Source organism: Hemiscyllium ocellatum, chromosome 14 (assembly GCF_020745735.1).
Source record: "Hemiscyllium ocellatum isolate sHemOce1 chromosome 14, sHemOce1.pat.X.cur, whole genome shotgun sequence".
In the NCBI taxonomy this organism is placed as follows: Eukaryota; Metazoa; Chordata; class Chondrichthyes; order Orectolobiformes; family Hemiscylliidae; genus Hemiscyllium; species Hemiscyllium ocellatum.
In genome coordinates this window covers 35472625-35498699 of record NC_083414.1, presented here as the reverse complement: position 1 = coordinate 35498699, position 26075 = coordinate 35472625, and the positions used below count along the sequence as shown (strand labels likewise).

At 38.7% G+C, this 26075-nt stretch overlaps 1 protein-coding gene across 1 annotated transcript in view; it reads left to right on the top strand.

Annotated features, from left to right (window-relative positions):
• dnah12 (dynein, axonemal, heavy chain 12) overlaps window positions 1–26075 on the top strand; it is a 260737-nt gene that overhangs the window by 10811 nt on the left and 223851 nt on the right. The window contains exons 5-10 of the mRNA XM_060835852.1: window positions 3212–3287; window positions 5845–6003; window positions 10283–10478; window positions 14888–15076; window positions 16483–16645; window positions 20426–20517. Coding sequence (XP_060691835.1) covers window positions 3212–3287; window positions 5845–6003; window positions 10283–10478; window positions 14888–15076; window positions 16483–16645; window positions 20426–20517 — 875 coding nt within the window. The remainder of the gene's footprint in view (window positions 1–3211; window positions 3288–5844; window positions 6004–10282; window positions 10479–14887; window positions 15077–16482; window positions 16646–20425; window positions 20518–26075) is intronic.

Genomic DNA, 26075 nt, shown 5'->3' with positions numbered 1-26075 from the left:
TTTGATGTTGAATTGACTGTCAGCCCTGTAGTCTCCAGGTGTCATACACACTTGTACATTGAGTCATTTTAGACCATAAAACCATATTATGTAAAAGCAGAAGTACCTCATTTGGCAATTGAGTCTTTTCTGCCATTCAATGAGATCATGGCTGATCTGATAATTTTCAACTCCAAATTCCTGACTTATTCCCATAATTCTTGATTTCCTTACTGATTAAAAAGTTTACCTGTCTCAGCCTTGAATATATTAAATGAATCAACAGCTACCTGCAGTAAACAGTTCCACAGATTGATTACCCTCAGAGAAAAAAATCCTCCTTAATCAGGCAACCCCTTACATTGAGATTACACCTACAATATCAATCCCTCTAATAATCTTCTATGTTTCACTAAGGAGGCCCTCATTCTTCTAAGCTCAAATGAGTGCAGGCCCAACATAATTAACCTCTTCTCATGCCTGGTATCAACTGAGTGAACCTTCTGTGAACTGACTTCAATGCCAGTATACCTTTCTTTAGATTAGGGGACCAAAATTATTCACAGTATTCCAGCTGTGGTCTCGCTAGTGCCTTGCCTTGTTTGAGCAAATCCCTATTTTTATTCTCCATTCCCTTTGAAATAAAGGCTGACATTCCATTTGCCTTCCTTATTGCCTGCTGAATTTGTATGCTATCTTTTTGTGATGTAGGCATAAGGACTCTCAAATCTCTTCGTGCTGCATCTTTCTGCAGTCTTTCTCCATTAAATCATAATCAACTCTTCTATTATTGCTGTTAAAGTGCATAACCTCGCATTTACCCACATCATATTCCATCTGCCAAGATTTTAGCCCAATTAACTGTCCGTAATCTCTTGGAAGTTGAGAGTGTGTTGCTGGGAAAGTACAGCAGGTTAGGCAGTATCTGAGGAGCAGGTGAATTGACATTTCAGGCATAAGTCCTTCATCAAGAATGAGGCTTGTGGGCCAGAGGTGAGAGATAAACAGGAGAGGATATGGGGTTGGGGGAGAGATAAATAGGAGAGGGTGTGGGGTTAAGAAAGTGATAGGTGGATGAAAGTGAGGGAGAAAGTGATGGGTTGGGGGGGGGAGTGATGGACAGGTCTGGAGGGTGGTGCCGAGTTGAAGGCTTGGGATTGGGATAATGTGGGGGGAGGGGAAACGAGGAAGCTAGTGAAATCTACATTTATCCTGGGTGGTTGCAGGGTCCCAATGCGGAATATGAGGCATTCTTCCTCCAGGTGTCAGGTGGTAACGGTTTTGCCATGGAGGATGATCAGGACCTGCATGTTATTGACGGAGTGGGAAGGGATTTTGAAGTGTTCAGCCACATGGCGGTGGGGTTGGTGGAGTGCGGGAGTCCCAGAGATGTTCTCTGAAATGATCTGAAGAGGGCATCCTGTCTCCTTGATGTAGAGGGGACTACACCGAGTGTAACGGATGCAGTAGATGACATTGGTAGAGGTACAGGTAAATTTCTGCAGGATGTGGAAGGATCCCTTGGGGTCTTGGATGGAGATGAGGGGAGTGGTGTGGGCACAGGTTTTGCCTGTTTTGCAGTGGCAGGGAAAGGTGCCAAGAGTGGGGTGTAGGCTGGTGGGGGAGTTGCGGAAGGAATGGTCTCTCTGGAACGCTGATAGGGGTAGGGAGAGAAATATATCTTCAGTGGTGGGGTCTGTTTGGAGGTGGCGGGAGTGTGGAGAATATGCCTTGTGTGCGGTCATTGATGGGGTGGAAGGTGAGAACCGGGGATTCTGTTTTTGTTACGTTGAGAGGGGTGGGGGTTATAAGGCAGTGGTGCGTGAAGTGGAGGAGATATGCTGAAGGGCATCAACAACCACATGGGAAGGAAAGTTGTGACCATGGAAGAAGGAGACGATCTGGGACTTTTTGAGGTGGAATTGGTCATCCTGGGAACAGATATGGCGGAGGCAGAGGAATTGGGAATAAGGGATGGCATTTTTACAGGAGGTAGGGTGGGAGGAAGTGTAGTCCAAGTAGCTGTGGGAGTCTGTGGGCTTGCAGTAGATGTCTGTGATTAGTTGGTCACCAGAGACGGTGATGGAGAGGTCCAAAATGGGGAGGGAGGTGTCCGAGATGGTCCAGGTGAAGGTCAGGGTGGAAGATGTTGGTAAAGTTAATGAACTGTTCCGCCTCCTCATGGGATACAGTCATCGATGTGGCGGAGGAACAGGTGGGGGGTGGTGCTGGTGTAAGTATGGAGGATGGACTGGTAGAACAGTTAATACCAAATAACTTGACATGCGATAAGATTCTAACAGAGGGATAAACTAATCATGGCTAATCAAGGAAGTTAAGGAGAGTATTAAGCTGAAAGAAAATACATATAAGAAGGCCAAAGTCAGTGATAGCCCTGAAAACTCAGATGAGTTCAGAATCCAGCAAATAAGGACTAAAAAGATACTAAGGATGAAGAAAATAAAGTACAAGCTCAAACTAGCAAGGAATATAAAAACTGACAATACGAGCTTCTTTACATATATAAAGAGAGAGAGGTCCAAACGAGCAAAAGCCTCGTAGATAATTAATCTGAAGAAACAGTTCTGGGGAACAAGAAGATGGCAGAGGAGTTAAATAGATATTTTGCATTAATCTTTACAGTGTGGGAAATTTCATACATTCCATTAATATGAAAGAATACAGGGGAAAACATAGCTAAGTCAGCAGAGATATTGCTAAATTAACATTGGCTAGAAGGGCATTGGAAGAGATGAGAAGAAGCAAAAAATCTAACTTTTCGAGGAAAAGATCCAGAGAAAACTAAAATGCTAAATGGTAATCAAATAATGCTGTAACTATATGCCTGAGTTAAGCTTTTTACAAGTTTTGATTGTTAATAGTTCTATTCAGTGTCTATAAAGAAAATTTACTGATAAATTTCAAACTTGCATTGTTTTCCTGTTTCTCTTTGCTTTAATCTCTTCTGAAGGAATTTCCATTTCATTATAGCTGGGAGCTTCTAGTTTCCATTACATTGCATTATATGTGAGGCAATGAATTTAATATAGTACTTAAACAATGTAGCAATTCTAAATTTTTCATTTGTGTGAAACTATCAAGTATCTCTGTAGTGAAAAATAAAACAAATTATTTCACACCTTTTGCATATTTGCTCATTTTAGACTTAGTAAATTAGCTTGGAATATACAATGAAAGTTATCACCTTGTTGTCAATATTTATATACTTTAGTGAAAAGTGTTCTTGTAAAGCCAGAAGTGACAGGACTTGAATATGAAGACTCTGAACCTCTTCCACAAGAACCCACGTAAGTGTAACCAGTATGGTCTGCTACTAAAGCAGATGAATACTTTTGGATTTTTAAAATGTTAATATTTAAGTTATTTGCCTGCATTTGTAAAAAAATGTGAATATTCTTCCTTAAAAATTTATTTTTAATACAGAGACGTTCATTAAGCATGGAGGTCTTACATTACAAAGACAGGAAAATGGTTGGTTGTCTACCATGAGCATAATCATGAATTTCATGGAGCAAAGTTAACTACATCTTTTAACATATACCATATTACAAAACCTAAATTCAGTAACTAATGCACCAATTTTCAACTCATTCATGGACTTAATAGGAAGAAGGATTTGCAGACTGGTTAAGTGCTGATGCTAAAATTATTTGGGATTATTCTACCTTCCACCTTATCTTCTAACCTCAACATTTTAAGGACTTTAAGCAATTTATCAGTCTAAGTGGATTAGAAAGTACAGATCCACATGCCACTAAGCTATAAGATTGTGGCTACCCTTCTTTCTCAGCACCAAGTTTCTGGACTTGAATTATATTTAATAACAAACAAAAACTAACTTCTAGGTGATTTTCTTTCGTAGTTAGGAAATAAGAATCAGAAAGTAAGAATTTTGGTTTGGTGTAAGGTCTTCATCTGTCCATGGAAAGTAGTGGTTAAGTGTCATTTACCTTTTTCTTTCCTAAGGTGAGCAGACAGAGCGTAATAACTGAACGCTTACAACTAACTGACAGAACAAAGTTCAAATATTTTGTGTTTTAAATAACAAGTTGACTGAGCATAAGGAGTCAGCTGTTTAGGACTGGGGTGAGATGAAATGTCTTCACTCAGACGTTTTTGAGTTTTTGGAATTCTGTACCCCTGACAGCTATGAATGCTCACCATAGAGAATATTCAAGACAAAAGTGAAGAGGTTTTTGGATACCAAGTGAATTAAGGGGGTGTGAGGGTAATGCAGGAATTTGGTGTTGAGATAGAAGGTTAGTCACACATTTATTGAATGGTGGAGCAGACTACAAGAGCCAAATTTCTGCTCCTACTGCTTACATTCCTATAATAACACTATAGTTTGCTCTCATCAACACTTTGAAGCATCAGTGCAGCTACTTCTATCATTAAATTGCAGTTATTACTAAGCATCAGTGATAGCTTTCAGTGAGCCAATAACGAGAAAAGGTGGTGGTGACAAAAGCAGTCTGGTAACCTGTAATCATCATCAGCAATGTCTATTCTTTGGAAAATGCAGCTGTGCAGTAACAACTGAACAATAATAGGCTGGAAGACAGGCCTTTTTCTTCTTCTTAATGACCTTCTTACTCTTCAAACTCATGGTTGTAGAAATACACTCAGTCTCATTCTCTATGGTAATAGTTATGATGATTCTGTTGCTTGTCTCATGAAATGTTAACTGAAAATAAAACAAGAAGTCATATTATAAACATTAGACTGAATTTTATAGGGTGGCCTTTGGATTTGCTTACCATTTCCCCTGCAGAAGTATTGGTTCCCAGACCAAGTAATGTTAAACAAAGTCACCCTGTAATCATAACGCACTGCAGCCAGCTTTAAGGAGGTGAGGGTTGGACTTCTTAGTGGGAGGTAGTCTACTCTTATGTGCTGCTGCCAATCTGAGTTGTGAATGCAAGTAGTCAGGGATGAATACAACATGGATCCCAGAGAATGTTAAATTAGCATTGTTGGATGGATGGGGCTGAGGAACCTGGAAGTGTGGGTTTATTTTGATGACTGGCAGAAAGTGACAAAAAGGGTTATAACACCTTAATGGGGTTTGTCCCCAATGCGTATAAGGACATATCCCATTTCTTCTTGTTTTTTTTAATTAGTTGATGTGAAAAAAAAGCCTTTCAACTCTAGCATGTCTTTCCACACCAAATGTTTTATGGTGTGGGCAGCAAAAGGTTTGGAACAGAGTCTTGTTGACATGCTTAATTATTTTTTTTTGCGATAAGACAGGCTGAAATCAGTACCTCTGCTTGACTACCATTTTATGGAAGTGGGCCAAGTGGTGTAATGCAGTAGGCTAACGTAATCTACTGTTATATTTTAGAGGCCTTTGCTGAAAACACACCTGGATGGATGCCTGTAAAATTCAGCCTCTCACCTCATGAAGCAAGCATAACCCAAACACCTTTGCTCTGGCATCTTAAATTAGGCCTTTAATTTTCATCTAAAGATTGGAAATAGAAATGAGCCTGCAGTTGTTCCCTGCAGTCATGTCCAATCCATTCCTACTCGATGCCTGATTTTAACTCACTTAAAATCCATTTAACAGCTAAAATCTGGCTACATATAAACAGGAATCATTCATATGGGCATATGTAAGGCTATTGAAATATGTGCAAAGCTTGATTTTTTTGATCAGAAGCTGATTACTAGTCAAACTTTCCAGTCCCATCTCACAGAATCTTATTGCTTATAGTGAAGAAAACCTGGGAAAATTAACTTGTGTGAGTTGAGATTTTCCCTCTTGGTTTTGTAGCTATGGTGTTTTTCCATAACATGTATTATTTTTGTGCACTGAACCTTTAATATTTCTGTGTTTAGTGGCATGGACTTCTCTCAACCTTGGCATGAGAGTTTTGTGAAAGCTCGAGAAGAGATTAAAAAAAATCTCTACATCCTTCATCCAGTCATGCAGGCAGTTCTCGACTTGGGTTATGTTACTTTTTCCAATCTGCTTCTTGTGAATGTGTCTGACTGCAGGTATGAAGAAGTACCTTTTAATGTAAAGTATTCTATAATAGGGCATTTGTACATCTGAAATCAAGAATGTTTAAAAAGTACAGAAGTTGACAAATGGGGTGACTTAAAATGAATCAGTTTGTAGAAACTAATGAATTTCATTACTGTGTATTTTTCTATAAATAATTGTTCCGTTGTGTAGAACTTGTTTTATTTATTTACTTGTGGGATGTGGGTGTCACTGACTGGTCAACATTTATTGCCCATCCTGAGTTGCCTTTGAGAAAGTGGTGGTATGCTGCAGTCCATGTGATGTAAATAGTGCCACTCTGCCCTTAGGGAGGGAATTCCAGGATGTTGACGCAGTGACAGTGAAGGAACAGCAATATATTTCCAAGTCTAGATGGTGAGTAGCTTGGAGGGGAACTTGTAGGCTCTCCCTTGTCTGCTCCCCTTGTCCTTCCTTGGAAGTGATTGGGGTTTGGAAGGTTGCAAAAAGAGACATGAAATTGACACTTTTTGTTTTGTGCTCTTTAGGATTGAAATGCAAGAAAAAAAGAAATTTAGAAAGGAACCAACATGCATGTGATGAGCATGCTGTTTAGCCTGTGGTTAGCAGGAAGATGCAGCAGGAACTGTTAACTGTCTCAGTTAACTGATTACATTCAAATCAGGAAGGTTGACTTTGTTTGCTCAGATCATTGCCATGGGAATGCAGGGATTGGCTACCTTCACAGCCCTTTCCGCAGTGAGAAAGAATGTGTGGACATATTATTTTTGCCTGAAAACAATTCAACAATTGCCCCTTGAAATTCAACAGCATTCTCATTGCTGAATCTATATCTTGGAGTTTAAATTGACATGTTACTGAACTAGATTAGCTACATAAATACTATGGTGACAAGAGCTGTTCAGAAGCTGGAAATCTTGCTGTTAGCAGTGGAAAATGCACAGTTACAGGGACAGGGCAGGGAGATGGATCTGAATGGGATGCTGTTCAAAGGGTTGGTATGGACTTTTTGTGCCAAATGGCCTGTTTCCACACTGTAGGGATTCTATGAAGTAATTCACCTCCTGAATCCAAAAACCATTTACAAGGCTTAAAAGAGAAGTGCGATGGAATACTCCCCACTTGCCTGGATAAGTTAAGCTCTACCAACACTCAAGGATCTTGGCACCATCCAGACAGGGCAGTATGTGTTTTGGCAGCACATGCACATACATTCACTCCTTCTACCACTGACACACAATAGCAGTAATGTGTGCTATCTCCAAGATGTACTGTAGAAATTCATCAAGGCTCCTTCGACAGCACCTTTCAATCCATGACCACTTCCATCTGGAAGGGCAAGAGTAGCAGATAATTGGTAGAACCACTATCTGCAAATTCCCGTCTGAGCCAGTCACCATCCTGATTTGGAAATATATTGCCACTCCTTCAATATCTTTGGATAAAATTTCTGGATCTCATTACCCACAAGCATTTTGGTTGTACTTAAAAACAAATGGACTGTAGCAGTTCAGGAAAGCAGCTTCTAGTGGGATGAAATGGCCTAGTGGTATTATCACTGGACTGTTAATCCAGAGACCCAGGAAATATCCCAAAGACTTGAAATTGAATCCCATCATGGCAAATGGTGGAATGTAAATTCAATAAAAGTGTGGAATTAGGAGTCTAATGATGACCATTGTCAGAAAAAAACCATCTGGTTCACTAATGTTCGTTAGGAAGGAAATTGTCATCCTTACTTTGTCTGGCCTACATGTAATTCCAGACCCACACTAATGTGGTTGACTTTTAACTACTGTCTAAGGAGATTCTTGTCTAGCTAAATTCTGGTCTAGCTAGTGACGCCCTAATCCCAATGATTAATTTTTTAAAAAGGCACTGAACAATGGACAATTAATTCTGACCCAACTAATAAAGCTGCATCTGTTGTCTGAATAGCAAATGTGCAAATATGAATCATACGTCAGGCCTTTAAAATTTTAAATTTGGTTCGAGTGTAATTGTTAGCACAGTTAGGATTATTTAGTAAATGTCATTCAATAGCAGGATCACTCCTGTTTTTGTACAATATGAGCTGAATTTTGCCATCATAGCATGGTTGAAAACAGTTAGCTCATTGCTTGCTGCAAACATTCAATGGAATATGTTTTTTGATAAAGTCCAATAATCATTGGGACAGATAATCCACTTACTTGGCATTACACTAGCACTAAAGTTCATCTGCCATATCAGTCATTTGTGTGGAAGGCAGAACATCTTTTTGGTTTAATAGAAAGATGCTGTGTGTGCTCATGGGTTTACTACAAAGTAGCAGCATGAGATGGTTTGCATTAATTATTGTCATCTTCCCTTTCCGGATAGTCTGAGGTAGACTAGATAGATTACTTGGCCAAACATGGGAGCTTTAGACTTGTTTCATGAACTTGTGTGATATACAGTGAGTTATGATTTGATCAGGGTAACCATGTTGCACAAAATACATTAAATACTTTCTATCTCAGCATCAATGCGCAAGGACTACATGGCTTGAGCCCTATTTAAGGAGTTGCAGATAAATCTGACCTTGAAGCAACTGGAACTGTATTTATTTATTTGCTAATCTTTATTTCAATGGCATGACTTGAAATTTTTGCTAAAAAATTGCCAATATTTATTTGCTAGAGAATATAGACTTATGGTAGATAGTAATAGAAAACCCCTTGGCAAACTTTTCACCTCACGATGATGAAGAGCAGCTAGTTTGCTCCATTTCACAAGTGAATTTGAGAACAGGATGAAATCTATTAAGGTATGGTTCTTCTTTAGAATATATTGGAATCATATGTTAACTCAGTTTTTCTCCCTACATTCTGCATTTTTGTATCATATTATTTTTATATCAATAAGCAAACTTATGATATTTTGAATAATGCATCTCTCCCTTCGAGACTACTTAGATTAGGACCTTAAACAATGGTTAGATAGCCAAACTACAACTTTCGCTATCTAACATTTCTAACAATACTATCAATTAAGGCAAAAATCCATGGTAGGAGAAAGTGAGGACTGCAGATACTGGAGATCAGAGTCAGCAAGTGTGGTGTTGGAAAAGCACAGCCAGTCAGGCAGCATCCAAGGAGCAGGAGAATCAACAATTTGAGTATAAGCTCTTCCTGATGAAGAGCTTATTCTCGAAATGTCAACACTCCTGTTCCTCGGATGCTGCCTGACTGGTTATGCGTTTCCAAAATCCATGCCAGTTTGCTAACATTTACCTTGATTCTTCTCGGGCCAACTTTATTTCCTATGTTACAATTTCTCCCTTTTCTTTGACTATTATAAACATTAAGCTGTGAAAAATAAAACAGTAGTGAAATTCAAAGTTCTGTTGAAATATTATTCTAAAATCTCTGTATTCATACTTCTTAAAATACATTTTCATTGAACGGCATTACTCAATTTTTTTTGCCCAGCCCTAATTGTCATTGATCTCTGGAAGACTTGCTAAGCCATTTCAGAGGACAGTTAAGAGCCAATCATATTGTTGTGGGTCTGGAGTCACATGTAAACCAGACTAGGCAAGGATGCAAGATTACATCCCTAAATAGCAGTATGAACCAAAGGTTTTTTTACAAAAACCATTTCCTGGTCACCATTACTGAGACTAGCTTTATATTCCAAATTTACTAATTGAATGTAAATTTCACCAGTTGCCATTATCTCCCCAGCAGATTAGTATGGAATGCTGAATTACTATTGTGATACTACCATGATTTTTCCCTTATACTTGGGATCTGCAATAGCCAATGGTATGCAGATTGACATTCCAGATTTACAACGATAGGTTTTTAATGAATGTAATGCAAGAGTGCTTCTTTAATGAAAACATTGGTTTGATAAAACATCTCAGTAGAGTTCTTTTGCTGAATGAACTCATTGATTTGTAATCATTTCTTTTTTCCACCAAGCATGAATTACACATCATTTCTACAGATTGAGTTGAGTTGGTGATTTCCTTATTCTTCTGTAAAGATACCGTCGAGCAGATTATTGAAAAGTGTGTGATAGCACCACGAGTAAATCTTCTGCTAACTTACAGCTCTCTGCATTCCTCTTCTGAACAAAGAAGTATCTGTCCTACAATTTTGACCTCACCAACAGTAGAGATTTTTATTGTGGCCAACTTAGCAGGAATTCAAGGGCCACATGGCAGAGCATATTGGATTATCAGCATATTTCAGTATTTTCTTGTAGATAAAATTGATGATTGTCACCTAATTAACTGAACTTTATTTCTCATTAATGACTTAGATCGAAAGGACCAATTGAATGTGAAACATTCAAGAATAATGTCGTGATAGAGCATGGGAAAATGGAAAAAAAGATTATGACTACATGGTACCCCAAAGTTCTCAGTCTTTTAACTGACAAAGAGAAGACAAAGGACATTAAAGCTGAGAAAATTGATTGTTTCTACTCCAGTGCTAATGTACTAATAGGTAATCAGGTAAGACAATATTGTGATTTATTGTGGGATTTCACAGTAGTTTAATATCTACAACATGCAACCCAAAACCACTATCATCTTAGAAAGACAAGGTCCATGGTTACATGGCGTGACAGCCACCTGCAAGTCCCTCTCCAAGCCACTTACCATTTCTGTCTTGGAAATATATTGTTGTTACTTCACTGTTGCTGGATCAAAGTCTGGAACTCACCTACATCAAATGGACTTCAGCTGATCAAGAAGGCGGATCACTATAACCTTCTCAAGCCCAGCCAGTGAACCTATATCTCTTGAATGAATAATACTAAAACAAAATCACAAAGCCAATGAATGGTTCACCAGAGGAGCAATTTATTTATCAGCTCAGTTCATAACAGAATGAGTTACTTTAGAATAGGTGTGGCATACATTTCTTAGTATTCTAAATCATTCTTGAAATATTTGCAGCAATCAGGTACTTAGACTCCAGGACAGAATTTTCCCTGCAGGCCTCTTAACCCTGAAATGTGGATTAGCAGCCTACTCTGTATGGGAAACATTGTCATTTTTCCTGGCAGCTAATTATTTGCTAGATGGTGGGCCTATCTCCAATTAGAGATGGTGGGCAGGCTCTCAAAACTAGAGGACTAGTCAAATGTCTTACAGCTTGAAGGGAGCAGCAGTCTGCAATGGAGAATAAGAAAAGGTGGCAGGCATTTCAAATGGAAGCTGCCTCTCTCCAAACTCTTTGGATGTGAACTAAAAAGTGGCTTTGTAGTCAGGACAAAGCTGTGGGCTGTTTGGGAGAGGGGGAAGACCTTTACATGGCAGCCTGTAACATCCAGACAAGGAGGAAAAGGGTCTGTCCAGAATAGTGGTTGCTCTGATGCTGTCTCAGCTGGGCATCTAAATTGAAAGTTGCCATTTGTGGAAACTCACATACCAACTAGAAAATGCCAGTTGTTGATCTTAAATTGGCCTTAACAAACTCTTAATTAGTTGGCTTAGTTACTTGCTGTGTGTCGTGGATAATCCTGCCTCAGCCACATTCCAACCCTCAGAAAGAGTGTGGGATGGAGCTGGGGAACTGACAAACTTACTGAAGCCTGTACTTTCATCTCCCATCCCATCCATCTTCCAACTCTAGCAAGGCCTGAACATAAAGTCCCAGGTTTTAGTTTCAATGTTTTATTTTGTACTATTCAAACAATGGAGCCTCACATCTGATAGAAATATAATTCCATTCCTTGGTGAAATCTCATTGTTGTCATGAACTGCTGGGATTCATAAGCCCAACTAATTTTTATCTCCTGGCCTGAGCTATTGCAACAAACTTTTATTTTTTGTAACTTTTTAATGCATGGATGTAGTTTTAATTTTGCTACTCATGTGTCCAAAATAATTCCAAGCTTTCAATGGATAGTGGTCTAGAAATGAAACAATACCACATCACTATTTTTGCCATTACTTGATAGCAGAATTCTGGCTGGAGGTGGTGTTTAAGAGCACAAGCTGGCAGCATTTAAATGGAAATTTATAAACATGGATTAATTTTCTGAAGTGCATACTGCACCTAATTTTCCATTTTGGTTATTTCAGTATTTCACCTCCTATGTGCTGACCATGCTCAGCACAATATGATGTTGAGCAGCATGAAAAAACCAACATGGTAGAATAGCTGATCGTGTGTGTTGAGTGATTAGTTACAAGTTAATGAAGTTTGTAATAATTTAAAGTAGGCAATGTTTACGTTTCCAGTATGTCCTAAAAGAGTAAAGCCACAATATTCTATAGTTTTGAACAAACAATATAAGATTAGAAAAATAAACCAACCTACACTGACAATTTATACTCCAATATTCAGAATTAAGATTAGGTAAATAAACATTAACAAACAAACTGTAGCCCAACACCTCATAGTATACATCAAATAGATGCAAAACAGATCTTATTAAAAATGACCTCTTTTACAGAGGTTTTCAATCTTCATTTTCAAAGATGTAGTCTTGAAATTCACTCAAAGTCACTGTGCCATAATATGTTCGAACAACTGCCCACCTGCCAGTGATTGAATCTCTTTTCCTGGAACTCCACTCCTCTGCATCCTCAAAGATGTGCTCCAGCATCTACCTATGGCACAGTTCTAGCTCTTTTTCAGGCAGATAGCTTCACTGAGCTGGCACTCTCCCTGAGTTTCTCTAAATTTCAGTCCTCCAGTTACACTAAACAAATAGTGCTTATGAGCTTCCTTAAATCTCCTCATCTACCATCCAGTTCCTGGGACTTCAGTGAGCTCCAGCTCCTCAAAACCACCACCAACACTTGCTGTATGGAGACACCTGATTTACATGCTTCTCCAAGGGTGTTTCTGTGATCTTCTAGCAGTTTATCTGAGCCTTGGGGTTTATTCTGAGTGTGACTACCTGGAGACTACAAACTATAGACCTCTGCTAGTATGAATCTTTTATCCTGCTTTTAAGCACCTGATTGACCAACAGCTCAAAGATAGCCAACTTTCGCTTCAATTGCCTCTGACCAGTTAATTGTTCAGTGACCCTTGAAATTTTTGAATGACCCATTGAAAACCTTGCATCAGGATCTATCATTGATTCTAAGTAGGATCAATTGTATTAATCGTTGTGTCTAAGTCTGTTTTCAGTTAATTAACTCTTTACAGTTAGCAGCCTAAAACACAGGATAAAATTGACTTTATCACAAGTATGAATTACAATGTTGGAAGTTCTATGGATAGACAATTATAGAGGTCTACAGCACAGAAATAATATGGGTCCAACTACTGATCTTTGTGGTACACTGCTAGACACCGGCCTCCAGTCACTCAAACTGCCTTCCAACACTATCCTTTGTGTCCGATTACTAAGTCAGTTTCTGATTCATCTTGTCAAATTTTCCTGAATTCCATGTGCCTAGACCGTTTCAATCAGTCTTCTATGTGCGACCTTGTCAAAAGCTTTGTTAAAATCCTAATCAACTGACCTTCCTACATCCATGCAATTGGTCACATTTTTAAAAGGTTCCAACAAATTTGTGAGGCATGACCTCCCTCTGATAAAGCCATTGCTGACTATCCCTAATTAACAACATGCTTTCCCAAGTGAATGTTAATTCTCTCCTTCAGAATTTTCTCCAATAATTACCCTATCACTGATGTGAGAAATTCCATATTGTCTATTGTTTATAATGTTCTTTAGTGCAAACAGCCCTTCTTGCACTTTTCATTGTCTTACACCTGTTGTAGAGAGGGCAATGTCAGGCAGTCACAAAAACTTGTAATGTAACACTTGGAAATATTAGTTGAAGCAAGGTGAGAATGGGGAACAGTTTCTCCAGTGCTATACTGGAAGCCTTGCTGCTGGAGGGAATTATCCTTCTTTCACCTTGGGTCAGGAAACTCTGCAAACTTTAATAAGGAAGCTCTACAGACTTTAATAAGGAAATAATGAGAAGAGATCTGTGAGGATATCCATGTCAATGGTGTTGCCATATAGACATGATTGCTATGCAAACAAAAACGATCTAAATGGAGCTGTCAAGGTAAGAAAATAGCTAAAATACTTCAGTATTACAGCTGTGATGTTACTACGAATTGCATCTTCGTTACTCACAACAGAGCAGGCTTGGGGTGGTGGGGGGAGGGGGAGCGCGAATGGTTTACTCTTGATCCTGTTTTCCAAGTTTCTATGCATCTGATCTGGTCCAGGGTACTTCTTGGTTTTTAGCCTCATTAGTTTTCCAAACACCTTTTCCTTTGTGGTATTTATTGTACTTATTTGTACTCCTTTTCTAGCTGAGTATCGAGTAAACTTGGAGGGCTGTTGGTATCTTCAACTGTGAGGGCTGGAGCAAAATATTTGTTCAACTTCTCTGCCATTTCCTGGTTCCCTATTGTTTTTCCTCAGCCTCATTCTCTGAGGGGTCTATGTTCACTTTGACTTCGCTCTTTCTTTCTATGTATTTGTAGAGACTATTACTGTCTGTCTTGATATTATCTGCATGGTTACCCTCAAAGGTTATTTTCTGTCTCTTTATTATTTTTGGATCATCTTTTGTTTTTTTAAAATTTCCCAGTCCTCTGTGACTATTCAAAAAGTGGCTCCATGCACATAAACTTATTCCTCAAAAAAATTCATTTGACTTTTGTTCCATGTTTTCACCAAAATTCATTGCACGTAAGCATCTACATTATTTATATCCATCCACATGTCAAAATTTCTTCAAGTTAAAACATAAATTTACAAATGAAGAACAACCAATTATATTTCGAAATTGGCAAATAAAACCCTCTTTTATAGTTAACTTGTAGCAATTCTAGTGCAATATGAAAATTGATGACAATATTCTATTTTTCTAAAGAGGTGATGTGATTGGATCGGAGGAGGGTACTTAATGTTTTGTTCTTACTATTAAAGTTGCAAGAGTTTCTTGGAAGGACAATAAAGGCCTACATAAAGCTTTTTGATGAAGAAGAAAAATATCAGATGCCCCTTTTTAAAATGGAACTAGTATTTGATGAAGATAGAATGGAGTTTTATCCTACATTTTCAGACCTAGAGGAGACGGTACTCTTTGTGATTTCTAAAATAGAAGATGCCATGCAGGTAACTTCTTTCTGAAATATCAACTCATCTGCCTGAAAACATTTAAAGATTTGTACTGTACATGTAAATTTATTTGTTTTCGCAATAGGAATGCGCAACAGATGTCAGATCCATTACCATTTGTTTAGTGAACTTGTTGAAGTCAAATTTTACCCTAATTGTAGATTATTTTACAGTAAATATATTTTAATAATGCTTAAATTTATATAAGATGCTATAAATCTGTAAATAATTGGAAATATACAATAATGAAATGCAAGAGTATGGTGCTGGAAAAGCACAGCGGTCAGGCAGCATCTGAGGAGCAGGAGAGTCGACATTTCAAGCATAATTCAGCTGGAATGAGGGGTGGCGCAAGGGGGTTGAGAGATAAATGGGAGGGAGCATGGACCTGGGGGGAAGGTAGCTGGGAATGCGATAGTTAGATGAAGATGGGGGGTGAAGTTGATAGTTTGGAAAGGAGGATAGAGCAGATGGGTGGGAAGGAAGATGGACAGGTAGAACAGTTCCAGAGGGCAGTGCCAAGTTGGAAGTTTGGATGAGGTGAGGAAGGGGAAATGACGAAACTGGTGAAATCCACATTGATCCCGTGTGGTTGGAGGTTCCCAAGGCGGAAGATGAGGCATTCTTCCTCCATTTGTCAGGTGGCTAGAGTTTGGTGGTGGAGGAGGCCCAGGACTTACATGTCCTTGGTGAAGTGGGAGGGGGGAGTTAAAGTGTTCGCCCACAGGGTGGTGGGGTTGTTTAGTGCATGTGTCCCAGAGATGTTTTCTAAAATGTTCTGCAAGTTGATGTCCTGTCTCTCCAATATAGAGGAAACCACATTGAGAGCAATGGACACAGTAAGTGACATGTGTGCAAGTACAGGTAAATCTCTGTCGAATGTGGAAGGCTCCCTTGGGACCTTGGACGAGGTGGGAGGGGAGGTGTGGTTGCAGGTTTTGCACTTCTTGCAGTGGCAGGGGAAGGTGCCAGGAGTGGAGGGTGGGTTGATCGGGGGGTGTGGACCTAACAAGGGAGTCACGGAGGAAATGGTCTCTATGGAATGCAGATAGGAGTGGCAAAGGAAATATATCCTTGGTGGTGGGGTCTGTTTGTAAGTGGCGGAAATGGCAGAGGATGAAGCATTGTAGGCAGATTTTTAATCAACACAGGAATGAAGGATCATGGAGTAAAGGCAGGAAAGTGGAGTTTTGCATTATCAGATCAATCATTGATTTCATTGAATGGCAGAGTAGGATTGATGATCTGAATGGCCTGCTTCTTATGGTCTGATACCATTGAAGAACTCTGGACTGTCTCTAATCCCAAATAGTCTTATTACAAATAGCACAAAAAGTTAATCTTCCCTTAATGTTCCTAAGTTATAATATAATTAATTTTGTCTCTTGTTTTGCATCATTTAGAATGTTCAAACAGTGCAGTCCTGGCTTTCAGATAGTAACATTGATGACATTGAGAACATAAAGGCAAAGCCATCTGCTGATCTCCTAAACTGGGCTCATTCCACACTCAAGCAAACAGTTAAAACTAACTTTGAAGGAGCAGCTGCTCATTTCCAGCAGTATGGTAAGCATATAATATAAGGACAAGGAAGGTAAGTTGTGAGGATGGTACAAAAAGGCTGAAAAGGAATATAGGTGGGTTTTAGCGAGTTTTGAGAAGTTTTGTAGCTCAGGTTGAGGTTAACGATGTAGGTTTGCTCGCTGAACTGGAAGGTTCATTTCCAAACATTTTGTTACCCTACTAGGTAACATCTTCAGTGGGCCTCAGGCAAAGCAATGCTGAAAATTCATGCTTTCTATTTATATGTTTGGGTTTCTTTAGTTTTGTGATGTCATTTCCTGCAGTGATGTTATTTCCTGTGGTGAAGTCGCTTCCTGTTCCTTTTCCCAGGGGTGGTAGATGAGGTCTAAGTCAATGTGTTTGTTGAGAGAGTTCCACATGGAATGCCCAGCTTCTAGGAATTTTCATGCATGTCTTTGTTTGGCTTGTCCTAGATGGATATGTTGTCCCAGTTGAAGTGGTGTCCTTCCTTATCCATATGTGAGGATACTAGTCAGAGAGGGTCATGTCTTTTTATGGCTAGTTGGCTAGCTTTCTGCTTGTTTGTCTAATGTAGTGTTTGTTACAGTCCTTGCACGGTATGTTGTAAATGACATTAGTTTTGCTCATTGTCTGTATATAGGTGGGTTAAATGAGTGGACAAAAATGGCTGATGGAGTACATTCTGGGAAAATGTGAAACTATCCTCTTTGATGGGAAAGCAGAATATAATGTGAATGGAGAGAGATGGCAGCATACTATACAGTAGTACCGAGAGACCTAGGTATCCTCATATTATTATGAACTTGGTTGATATTATTAACAGACAAAGTCAAATCCCAGACTGAAGTCTGGATTGATTGGTCATGTTTTGTTTTATTTTGATTTTATTTAATGAGATAGTATTTCACTGAAACTCACAATGTTGCAGATTTGGTTTTAACAATAAAACATAAGTTTATTATGGAGATGAAATAAAGATAAGATAGAAGATAAAATTCAATCCCAACTATCCCAATACCATCACATTACTGTGTTGAAATACCAGAGGGAGTTCCTTTCTCTATCGGATCTATTTGTTCCTTTCAATTCCTGGGCTTAAAGGTTTGATAGCCTCTTCCTTGATAACTGACAGAACAACTGTCTCAGTTTCAAGTAACTTTTTCAGGATTCTAATCAAACACTTCTGATCTGGAACTTTCAACTAAACCATTACACTAAGGTAACCTGTTTCCTAACTGTTCTGGACTATCTCCTTTTCTCAGAAGAAACAGGTGCTTATATCTAAATCTAGCCAGGACACGTACAAACTGCCACTTAAAGCAATGGGCTTCTCCCCTAAGTGAAAAAAAAATCATTTTTCATTCTGGTTAATGCTTTTCCATATTTACTCTGTCCAATCATTAAAGCCCTCATATTCAACCAAGTTCCCAATATTACTGCAGGAACCCTCTCTCTCATACTCATTTAAAGCAATTAATGGTTCCAGAACTGCTAGCAAGTTAATTATTAAGTCCTCACATACATACAAACCAAAACCCAAATGCCACTAGTTCAAAATCCAGATTGTAAAACAAATTAAATAATATATATCACATCATGATATGTGTCACAAAGTGTTAAAAATATAGAAAATAGGAGCAGGAGTAGATCAGCCTTTTGAGCCTGCTCTGCCATCCGTTATAGTCATGGCTGATCACCTAACACAGTCACCTGAATCAGCTTTCTCCCATACCCTTTGATCCTTTTGGCACTTAGCACTGTATCGCTTTTTTCAAAAATATTCAATATTTTGTCCTCAACAGATTTCAGTTGCAGAGAATTCCATAGGGTCATCACTCTCTGAGTAAAGACATTATTCCTCAACCCAGTTATGAATGTCATATCTTGAATTCCTAAACTTGTCCTCTGATTCTGGACTTTCAGGTCATCAGGAACATCCTTCTTGTGTTCCCTATCCAGTCTTGTTAGAATTTTTTTAGTTTCTGAGATGCCACCTCATTCTTCTAAACCCGTGAATATGGTCCTAGCTGATTCAATTTTTCTTCACACCTCAATCTTGCCATCCCAAACATCAGTCTTTTAAACCTTTGTGCACTCCCTCCATCACCAAACCATCCTTCCTGGATAAAAAGGCCAAAACTACACACAATATTCTAGGTTTGGTCTCACTAAGGCCCTGTACAATTGCAAAATTTATAAGCATGCAAGTGCAACAAATAATTAGAAGGCAAATGGAATTTTAGCTTTTACTGCAATAAGTATGAAGTATATAAATATGGAAGCCTTGGTGCAGCTGTTACAACACATTGGTTAGATCACAGACAGAACAATGCATTCAGAGTTGGTTGTATACATTGGAGGAATTTCAGGTAAGGTGACTGAATACTTTGAAGGCAGAGGAATTGATGACAATGGGTGCATAGCGGAAAGGTGGAGTCAAGGGTATGAACAGATCAGCCATGAACATATTGAATGATGGAGCAAGTTTGAGGGGACACATGGTCTACTCCTGCTCCTATTCCTGTTATTCTCAGTTAAATAAATGTATTCACTTTCAGTGTCAGGTAGTTCTATCATGTAAGTTGAGACAATGCATCATTTAAAGTCAGAGTTTCCAATGAGTTGGGTACAAGTCAAAAAATAATATAGGCCAAATCACAACATTGAATGTAAATTGAATTTTGCTTACTTTCAATATCATTCATGTTATGTTAGAAAAATCAAAACAAGCATGGCTCTATGTTTGTGCCTTGGTTCAAAGATTAAAACAAATGTTCACCTCAGTGCATACTATTTCTGTGCCTGAAAATATTTTGTAGCACTGTCAGCACTGGAATCGCACAAATAGCAATGTGGTAATGAGCTGATAATCTATTTTTGTGATTTTGATTGATGGATAAATATTGGCTAGGACTCTGGGAATGAGTTGTTTACTGTTCTTCGGAAAAGTGCCGTAGGATTTTACAGGTAACAGACATAAAGATAGAGCCTTGGTTTAGTGCCTCATTGGAAAGACAGTTCCTCTCATAGTACTGTACTCCCTCAGTACTGGTCTGGAAAGCAGTAATTAAGACTTACTTAATAAAAAAGGACAGCATAGTGAATTGGGTAAGTATTAATATTTTCTTGCAAGTTTAGGGCATAGATACCTAATAAGTACAGCAATCTTAGACTTAAATGCTGAATAACCTGGTGAATTGCTGTTCCACAGCTTTTGGAGGAGCAGGGAAATTCAAATTTTGATTCCTTATCCTGCCAGCAATAATTTTGGATGTTAGATGTGTCTGTGACCTAGAAACTGTTATCATCAGTATTGTTTGCCTTGGTTTTATTTTCACAGCAAAACATGGTCTTAATTGTTCATATTCATAGTAATTTTCAAGCTCTGCTGATAATTGGAATAAATCTCTTTGAATATAAATGGAAGAAGCCTTATACTTAAGTACAGCCTAAATTCTGTTTTATCAGTTCAAATAGTCTACTTTAAAGTAAAATTGAGCCTTGTTTGGCTCAGTTGCCTGGATAGTTTGTGAGTGATGTTAACAGTGTTGGTTTAATACCAACATATGTTGGGGTTATTATGAAGGACTCTCCTTCTCACCCTCTTCCTTTGTCTGAGGCATGGTGACAATCAACAGTTGTCTCTCTCAAATGAGAGAACACCCCTATAGTATGATAAGACTATGGTGACTTAATCTTTATCACTTAAAAAGGTATTTTAAGTGAACAATAATTTTATAAATCAGAGTGTAATGATATCAAATATTATTTTCATGAATATTCTACATTCCCTTTCCACAGTTCAAAATTATGATTGGCTAATAAATGGAACTGCCAATGAACGTATACAGGAATTCATGGAAGAAGAACATTCATTTGATGAGTACACAGAGGTAAGTTTATACCATTAATAGTAAAGCTTCTACCTAAGCACTGACAGGATACCATAAAGCTAAATGTCTAGTTTTGTGTTGTTGCTTATGTTAAGAAAAAATACATTTTTATCTTAAATTGGAATGTGGTATTAATGATGTTTTGACTCATCTGCTAATCTTAAAGTCTTATTTTTAACCTTTCTCCTAATTCTTGAAATAACATTTTCAGGGCCTCAAATGTATTCTTTAGAATAGTTCATACTATCATGAACCATGGCTTCTGGATGTTTTGATTCTCTCTCTCAGAGCCGTCACATTTGATTTTTCTCCCTTATCCTATCAGCCAGAATTTTTTTTCAGAGGCTATTGATTATTGTTTGTCCTACTACTAAGCTTTTGTACTTTACTTCTCCCTTTTTGGCAATCACCTGCTTCTCAGTACAGCACTGTTGCATTTGCCTGTTTCCTGCAAATTGTACCCATTAATGCAGGAATTAAATTTTAAATAAATGCCAGTTTATTTTCGTCAGTGATTTCTGTGAGACCGATCACCTCTTCCTTCCTGCCCAATATTTATACAATTCCGTTGCTCATTAATGCGTACAATGCTTGGTTTCTTACTGCAAGCTTGGTCAAAAGACTTCAATTCTAGAGCAGAGAAGGGGTAACTGTTTTTGACAAAAATGCAGTATTTGATTGGGTGGCATCAAGGTGAAAAATGTGTTGCTGGAAAAGCGCAGCAGGTCAGGCAGCATCCAAGGAGCAGGAGAATCGATGTTTCGGGCATAAGCCCTTCTTCAGGAATGATTCCTGAAGAAGGGCTTATGCCTGAAACGTCGATTCTCCTGCTCCTTGGATGCTGCATGACCTGCTGCGCTTTTCCAGCACCACATTTTTCAGTTCTGATCTCCAGCATCTGCAGTCCTCACTTTCTCCTGGCATCAAGGTGCTCTAGTAAAATAAATGGTAACGAGGTGAATAGTCTCCATTGACTGGATTCATATCGAGCACAAAACAATCTGAATGGAGTGTAATTATCTCAGCCACAGGGCATCATTATAAGAGTTGATTAGCATAGGGTCCTAAGTTAAACCATCTTTAGTTGCTTCATCAATGACCTTCACTCAAACATAAGGTCAGCAATGGGAATGTCACTGATGATTGTGCATCTTCGGTTCCATTCACACAGCCTCAGATAATAATGCAGTCTGTCTTCACATGCGTGCCCAGCTGTAGATAACAATCAGGCTTGGGCTCTCAGATGATAATTCACATTTGTACCATCTGTTCTGACATAACATGATAGTTCCATTCTCATGTGATCCCGTGTTATAAGAAAATTGTGCAATAACCACACCATTTAAATTAATGGGGCCGGAATTGCATTATAACCAATACAGCTGGACGGCACGGTGGCACAGTGGTTAGCACTGCTGCCTCACAGCGCCTGAGACCCGGGTTCAATTCCCGACTCAGGCGACTGACTGTGTGGAGTTTGCAGGTTCTCCCCGTGTCTGCGTGAGTTTCCTCCGGGTGCTCCGGTTTCCTCCCACAGTCCAAAGATGTGCGGGTCAGGTGAATTGGCCATGCTAAATTGCCCGTAGCGTTAGGTAAGGGGTAAATGTAGGGGTATGGGTGGGTTGCGCTTCGGCGGGTCGGTGTGGACTTGTTGGGCCGAAGGGCCCGTTTCCACACTGTAAGTAAGTAATCTAATCTAAGTAAGTAATCTAAAAGTTCACGTTCTGCAAATAACGGTTGAAATACTTCAGTCGTGTTAAAGTCAATTTGAGTTGAACTGACTGTATCATACAAGTAGCAGATAATTACCAACACGTTGGCACAGTGGTTAGCACTACTGCCTCACAGCACCAGAGACCCGGGTTCAGTCCCCGCCTCAGACGACTGACTGTGTGGAGTTTGCACGTTGTCCCTGTGTCTGCGTGGGTTTCCTCCGGGTGCTCCGGTTTCCTCCCACATTCCAAAGATGTGGGGGTCAGGTGAATTGGCCATGCTAAATTGTCCGTAGTGTTAGGTAGGGGGTAAATGTAGGGGTATGGGTGGGTTACGCTTCGGCGGGTCGGTGTGGACTTGTTGGACCGAAGGGCCTGTTTCCACACTGTAAGTAATCTAATCTAATTTAATCAACTCTAAGAAGAGAAAATTGATATATTTTCCCCAGCATTGATTAATCCCCATCAATGTCCTATGATTACCATTGACCAGTAGTGAATTAGCCAATTTATTACTGCATCTGTAAGAGCATGCCAGAAATTGATATTCTGAGACTAAAATGGTAGACCAATGTGATCAAAGTTTGTAATTTTATGATCCCAACTTTAACCTTCAGGTTTCTGAGGAAATTAAAACTAAAACTAGGAGAAACTAAAATTAGATGAAACTGGATGAAATAATTGAGCCATTTGAACTCCTATCTGGTGATACTGTGTAGGCAAAGTGAAGAACTGAAATCTGGATCTCAGAACAGAGATAAAGGAAAATAAGGTTACTGCTGCTGCCTAATTTTAAAGGAACTGATTGACCAGAGCTGGCCATACAATGCACAGTGATGTTACTGAGAGTTTGATTAAAGGTATTTTGGTAAACCCACACCTTCAGGAATATCATGAGCAAAGCTGAGGAGATTCTGCAGGATCACTTTGTGGCTGAAATTGGTTCTATGTATTCTGAGGAGATGACTAATAGTTCCATCAGGTCTATCTTTATTGAATCTGTTACATAATGGGTAATTTATAATAATGTAATAACCTATTTGGGATGGGCTGATACTTAAGCACCACTACTCCTGGGGTTGTCACAAAGTTAAACATTTAATTAAATTACTCAAAATCCCCAACTTATCTGTATGATGAACTCAGTTTGCAGAAATCACTGAATAGTGTTCTGTACTTAACATAAACTATCATTTATTACAAATAAATCAAATTCTAATCATAAGCAAACTACTCTAAACCCTCTTAGACATCCATACACACATAAAAACATACAAGCACAGACAAATAAACAAACAAACATGGATGTTATGGGTGAAGGAAAAAAGACTGCAGAAGCTCAGTTTGAAAGCACTAGTCCAATGGAATTGATAAGGTGTCCTTTTTGCTCTTTCCAAAGCATTCTGTTTTCTGATCTACTTATTTCTAGATTCATTCAGTTCTTTGTTGAAGTCACAGGTCATGGACAGATTAATTGTTCAGTATTTCAGTCACTAGTTACAGGTAACAGCTTACAACTATTGGTGGGAAAGAATATTTTCTAGGTTTTGGTTTTCACTGCAGAGAGAGGGAGAGAGAGTGTGAGACCCTTTCTTAGCAGCATTCTGAAGGCTTTTAAAAAATTTATCCATAGAATATGGACATTGTATTTAGTATCCATCCTTAATTATCTTTTTTTCTGAGTGTCTTAATCGGGTCATACTACCCTTTGAAATGGTCTGGTGTCACATTTAAGCCAGTGCAGATAATGATAACAGATTTCCTTCCTTAAAGACCATTGATGAATTAGATGGGCTTTTATACCAATCAACAATGGCTATGTGGTCACCATGAGGCTAGCTTTTAATTCCACTATTTATTGAATTCAAGTTTCAACATCTGCCTGGCAAGATTCAAACCATTGGCCACACAGCATTTGCATGAGGTTCTGGATTACTAATCCAGTGACATTATGACTACATTACTGCCTTGCATAGTTTATGCATTCTCCACCTACGTAAGAACCAGGAGCTAGTTGTTATGCCGATGACTTCTGACCACCACAACTAGCCCTGATTGCAGAAACCAATTCACAGTCTGTCTCAGGATGAAGCTTGCTGTTTATACACCCATGGTACCCACTGTTTGAATAAAGCAATATTGTAAACAAAACTCACAACAAGTTTCTTGAATTTGTTAAAAGTGCAGTAATTCCCTTCACAGTCCTTGGTTTACAGTATATCTTTTCCTGTTTTGGTCCACAGTCTAAAATAAAAATCATAAGATGTTGTCTTTTCAATGTATATGGGCTGATTTGTCAATTAGTTTGTTTATTTTACATTGATTTTAGTTTAATTATTTAAGTAATACTTTTAGAAAAATAAATATTGCCTATTGATTTTCCTTGTTGGAGAGTTCGCTAAATTAATTGTTTTGGTTTGTTGGTCTTTATAGGGATCATAATAAATTTTGGGTTATTCCAGATCTAATCTCAATTAATTTAAATTTTGAATCTGAAATTAATTGACTGAAACTTTTCAGAATTTAGGTCAATAAAATTTTACAGTATCTGTTGGGAATCAGGCTTGTGAAGAGGGAGAATTCGTCACTTAGATTAGATTCGCTACAGTGTGGAAACAGGCTTTTTGGACCCAACCAGTCCACACCAACCCTCCGAAGAATAACCCACCCAGACCCATTTCCCTCTGACTAATGCACCCAACACTACGGGCAATTTAGCATGGCTAATTCACTTGACCTGTACATCTTTGGACAGTGGGAGGAAACCAGAGCACCCAGAGAAAACCCACGCAGACACGGGGAGAACGTGCAAATATCCACACAGACAGTCGCCTGAGGCTGGAATCGAACCTGGGACCCTAGTGCTGTGAGGCAACAGTGCTAACCGCTGAGCCACCCATCAATCATTTGACAAAGATAACTTGAATACCACGGTGGATGAAATTGAGATTAGTTTAAAATCAGGAGTTACTAAGGCTGAGTTCATTGATGAATTGGCTCAGCTGTCAAAGCTTGAGGAATAGAAGGATGTTCCTGCTCATTCTTAAGTAGAACCAACTAAACTGAAATGAAAAAAAAGATTTGAACAAGAAAGGAAAAAACAAAATTAGAAGGGGAAATTTTGAATAAAGTGGAAAGAAATAAAGACAACATAAAACATAACATAAGATCATGGCTGATCTGCCCTAGGCCTCAATTCCTCTGTCACATCACCTCCTTACAGCTCTCAATTCTTTACTATTTCAAAAATCTAGCTATTTGTAATTACATACTTCTAGCCTCCACAACTCTCTGGGGTAGGGAATTCTAGACATTCACCATCCTTGGACAGTTTTAAATGAGTGTTCCCTTACCTAGTAATTATGTCCTCTACTTTGAGATTCATCCATGAGCAGGAGCGTTTTCTCAACATCTGCCTTGTGAAAGACCCTCAGAATGTTACATGTTTCAATAAGAATCATCCTTCATTCTTTAAGACTCAAATGAACAAACGCCTTGCCTGTTGAGCTAAAGAGCCATAGAAGTCATAAAGCATGGAAACAGACCCTTCAGTCCAACTACTCCATGTCAACCATAATCCCAAACTAAGTTAGTCCCACCTGCCTGTGCTTTGCCCATATCCCTCCAAATATTTCTTGTTCATGTACTTAACTAAATGTCTTTTAAACATTTTAACATATCTGCATCCATCACTTCCTCTGAAAGTTCATTCCACATACGAATCACTCTCTGTATAAAAAAATTGCCCCTCATTTTTTAAAAAAAAAACTTTCTCCTCTCACATTAAAAATATGTCTCCTGGTGTTGAAATCCCTGATCCTAGGGAAGAGGCCCTTGCCATTCACC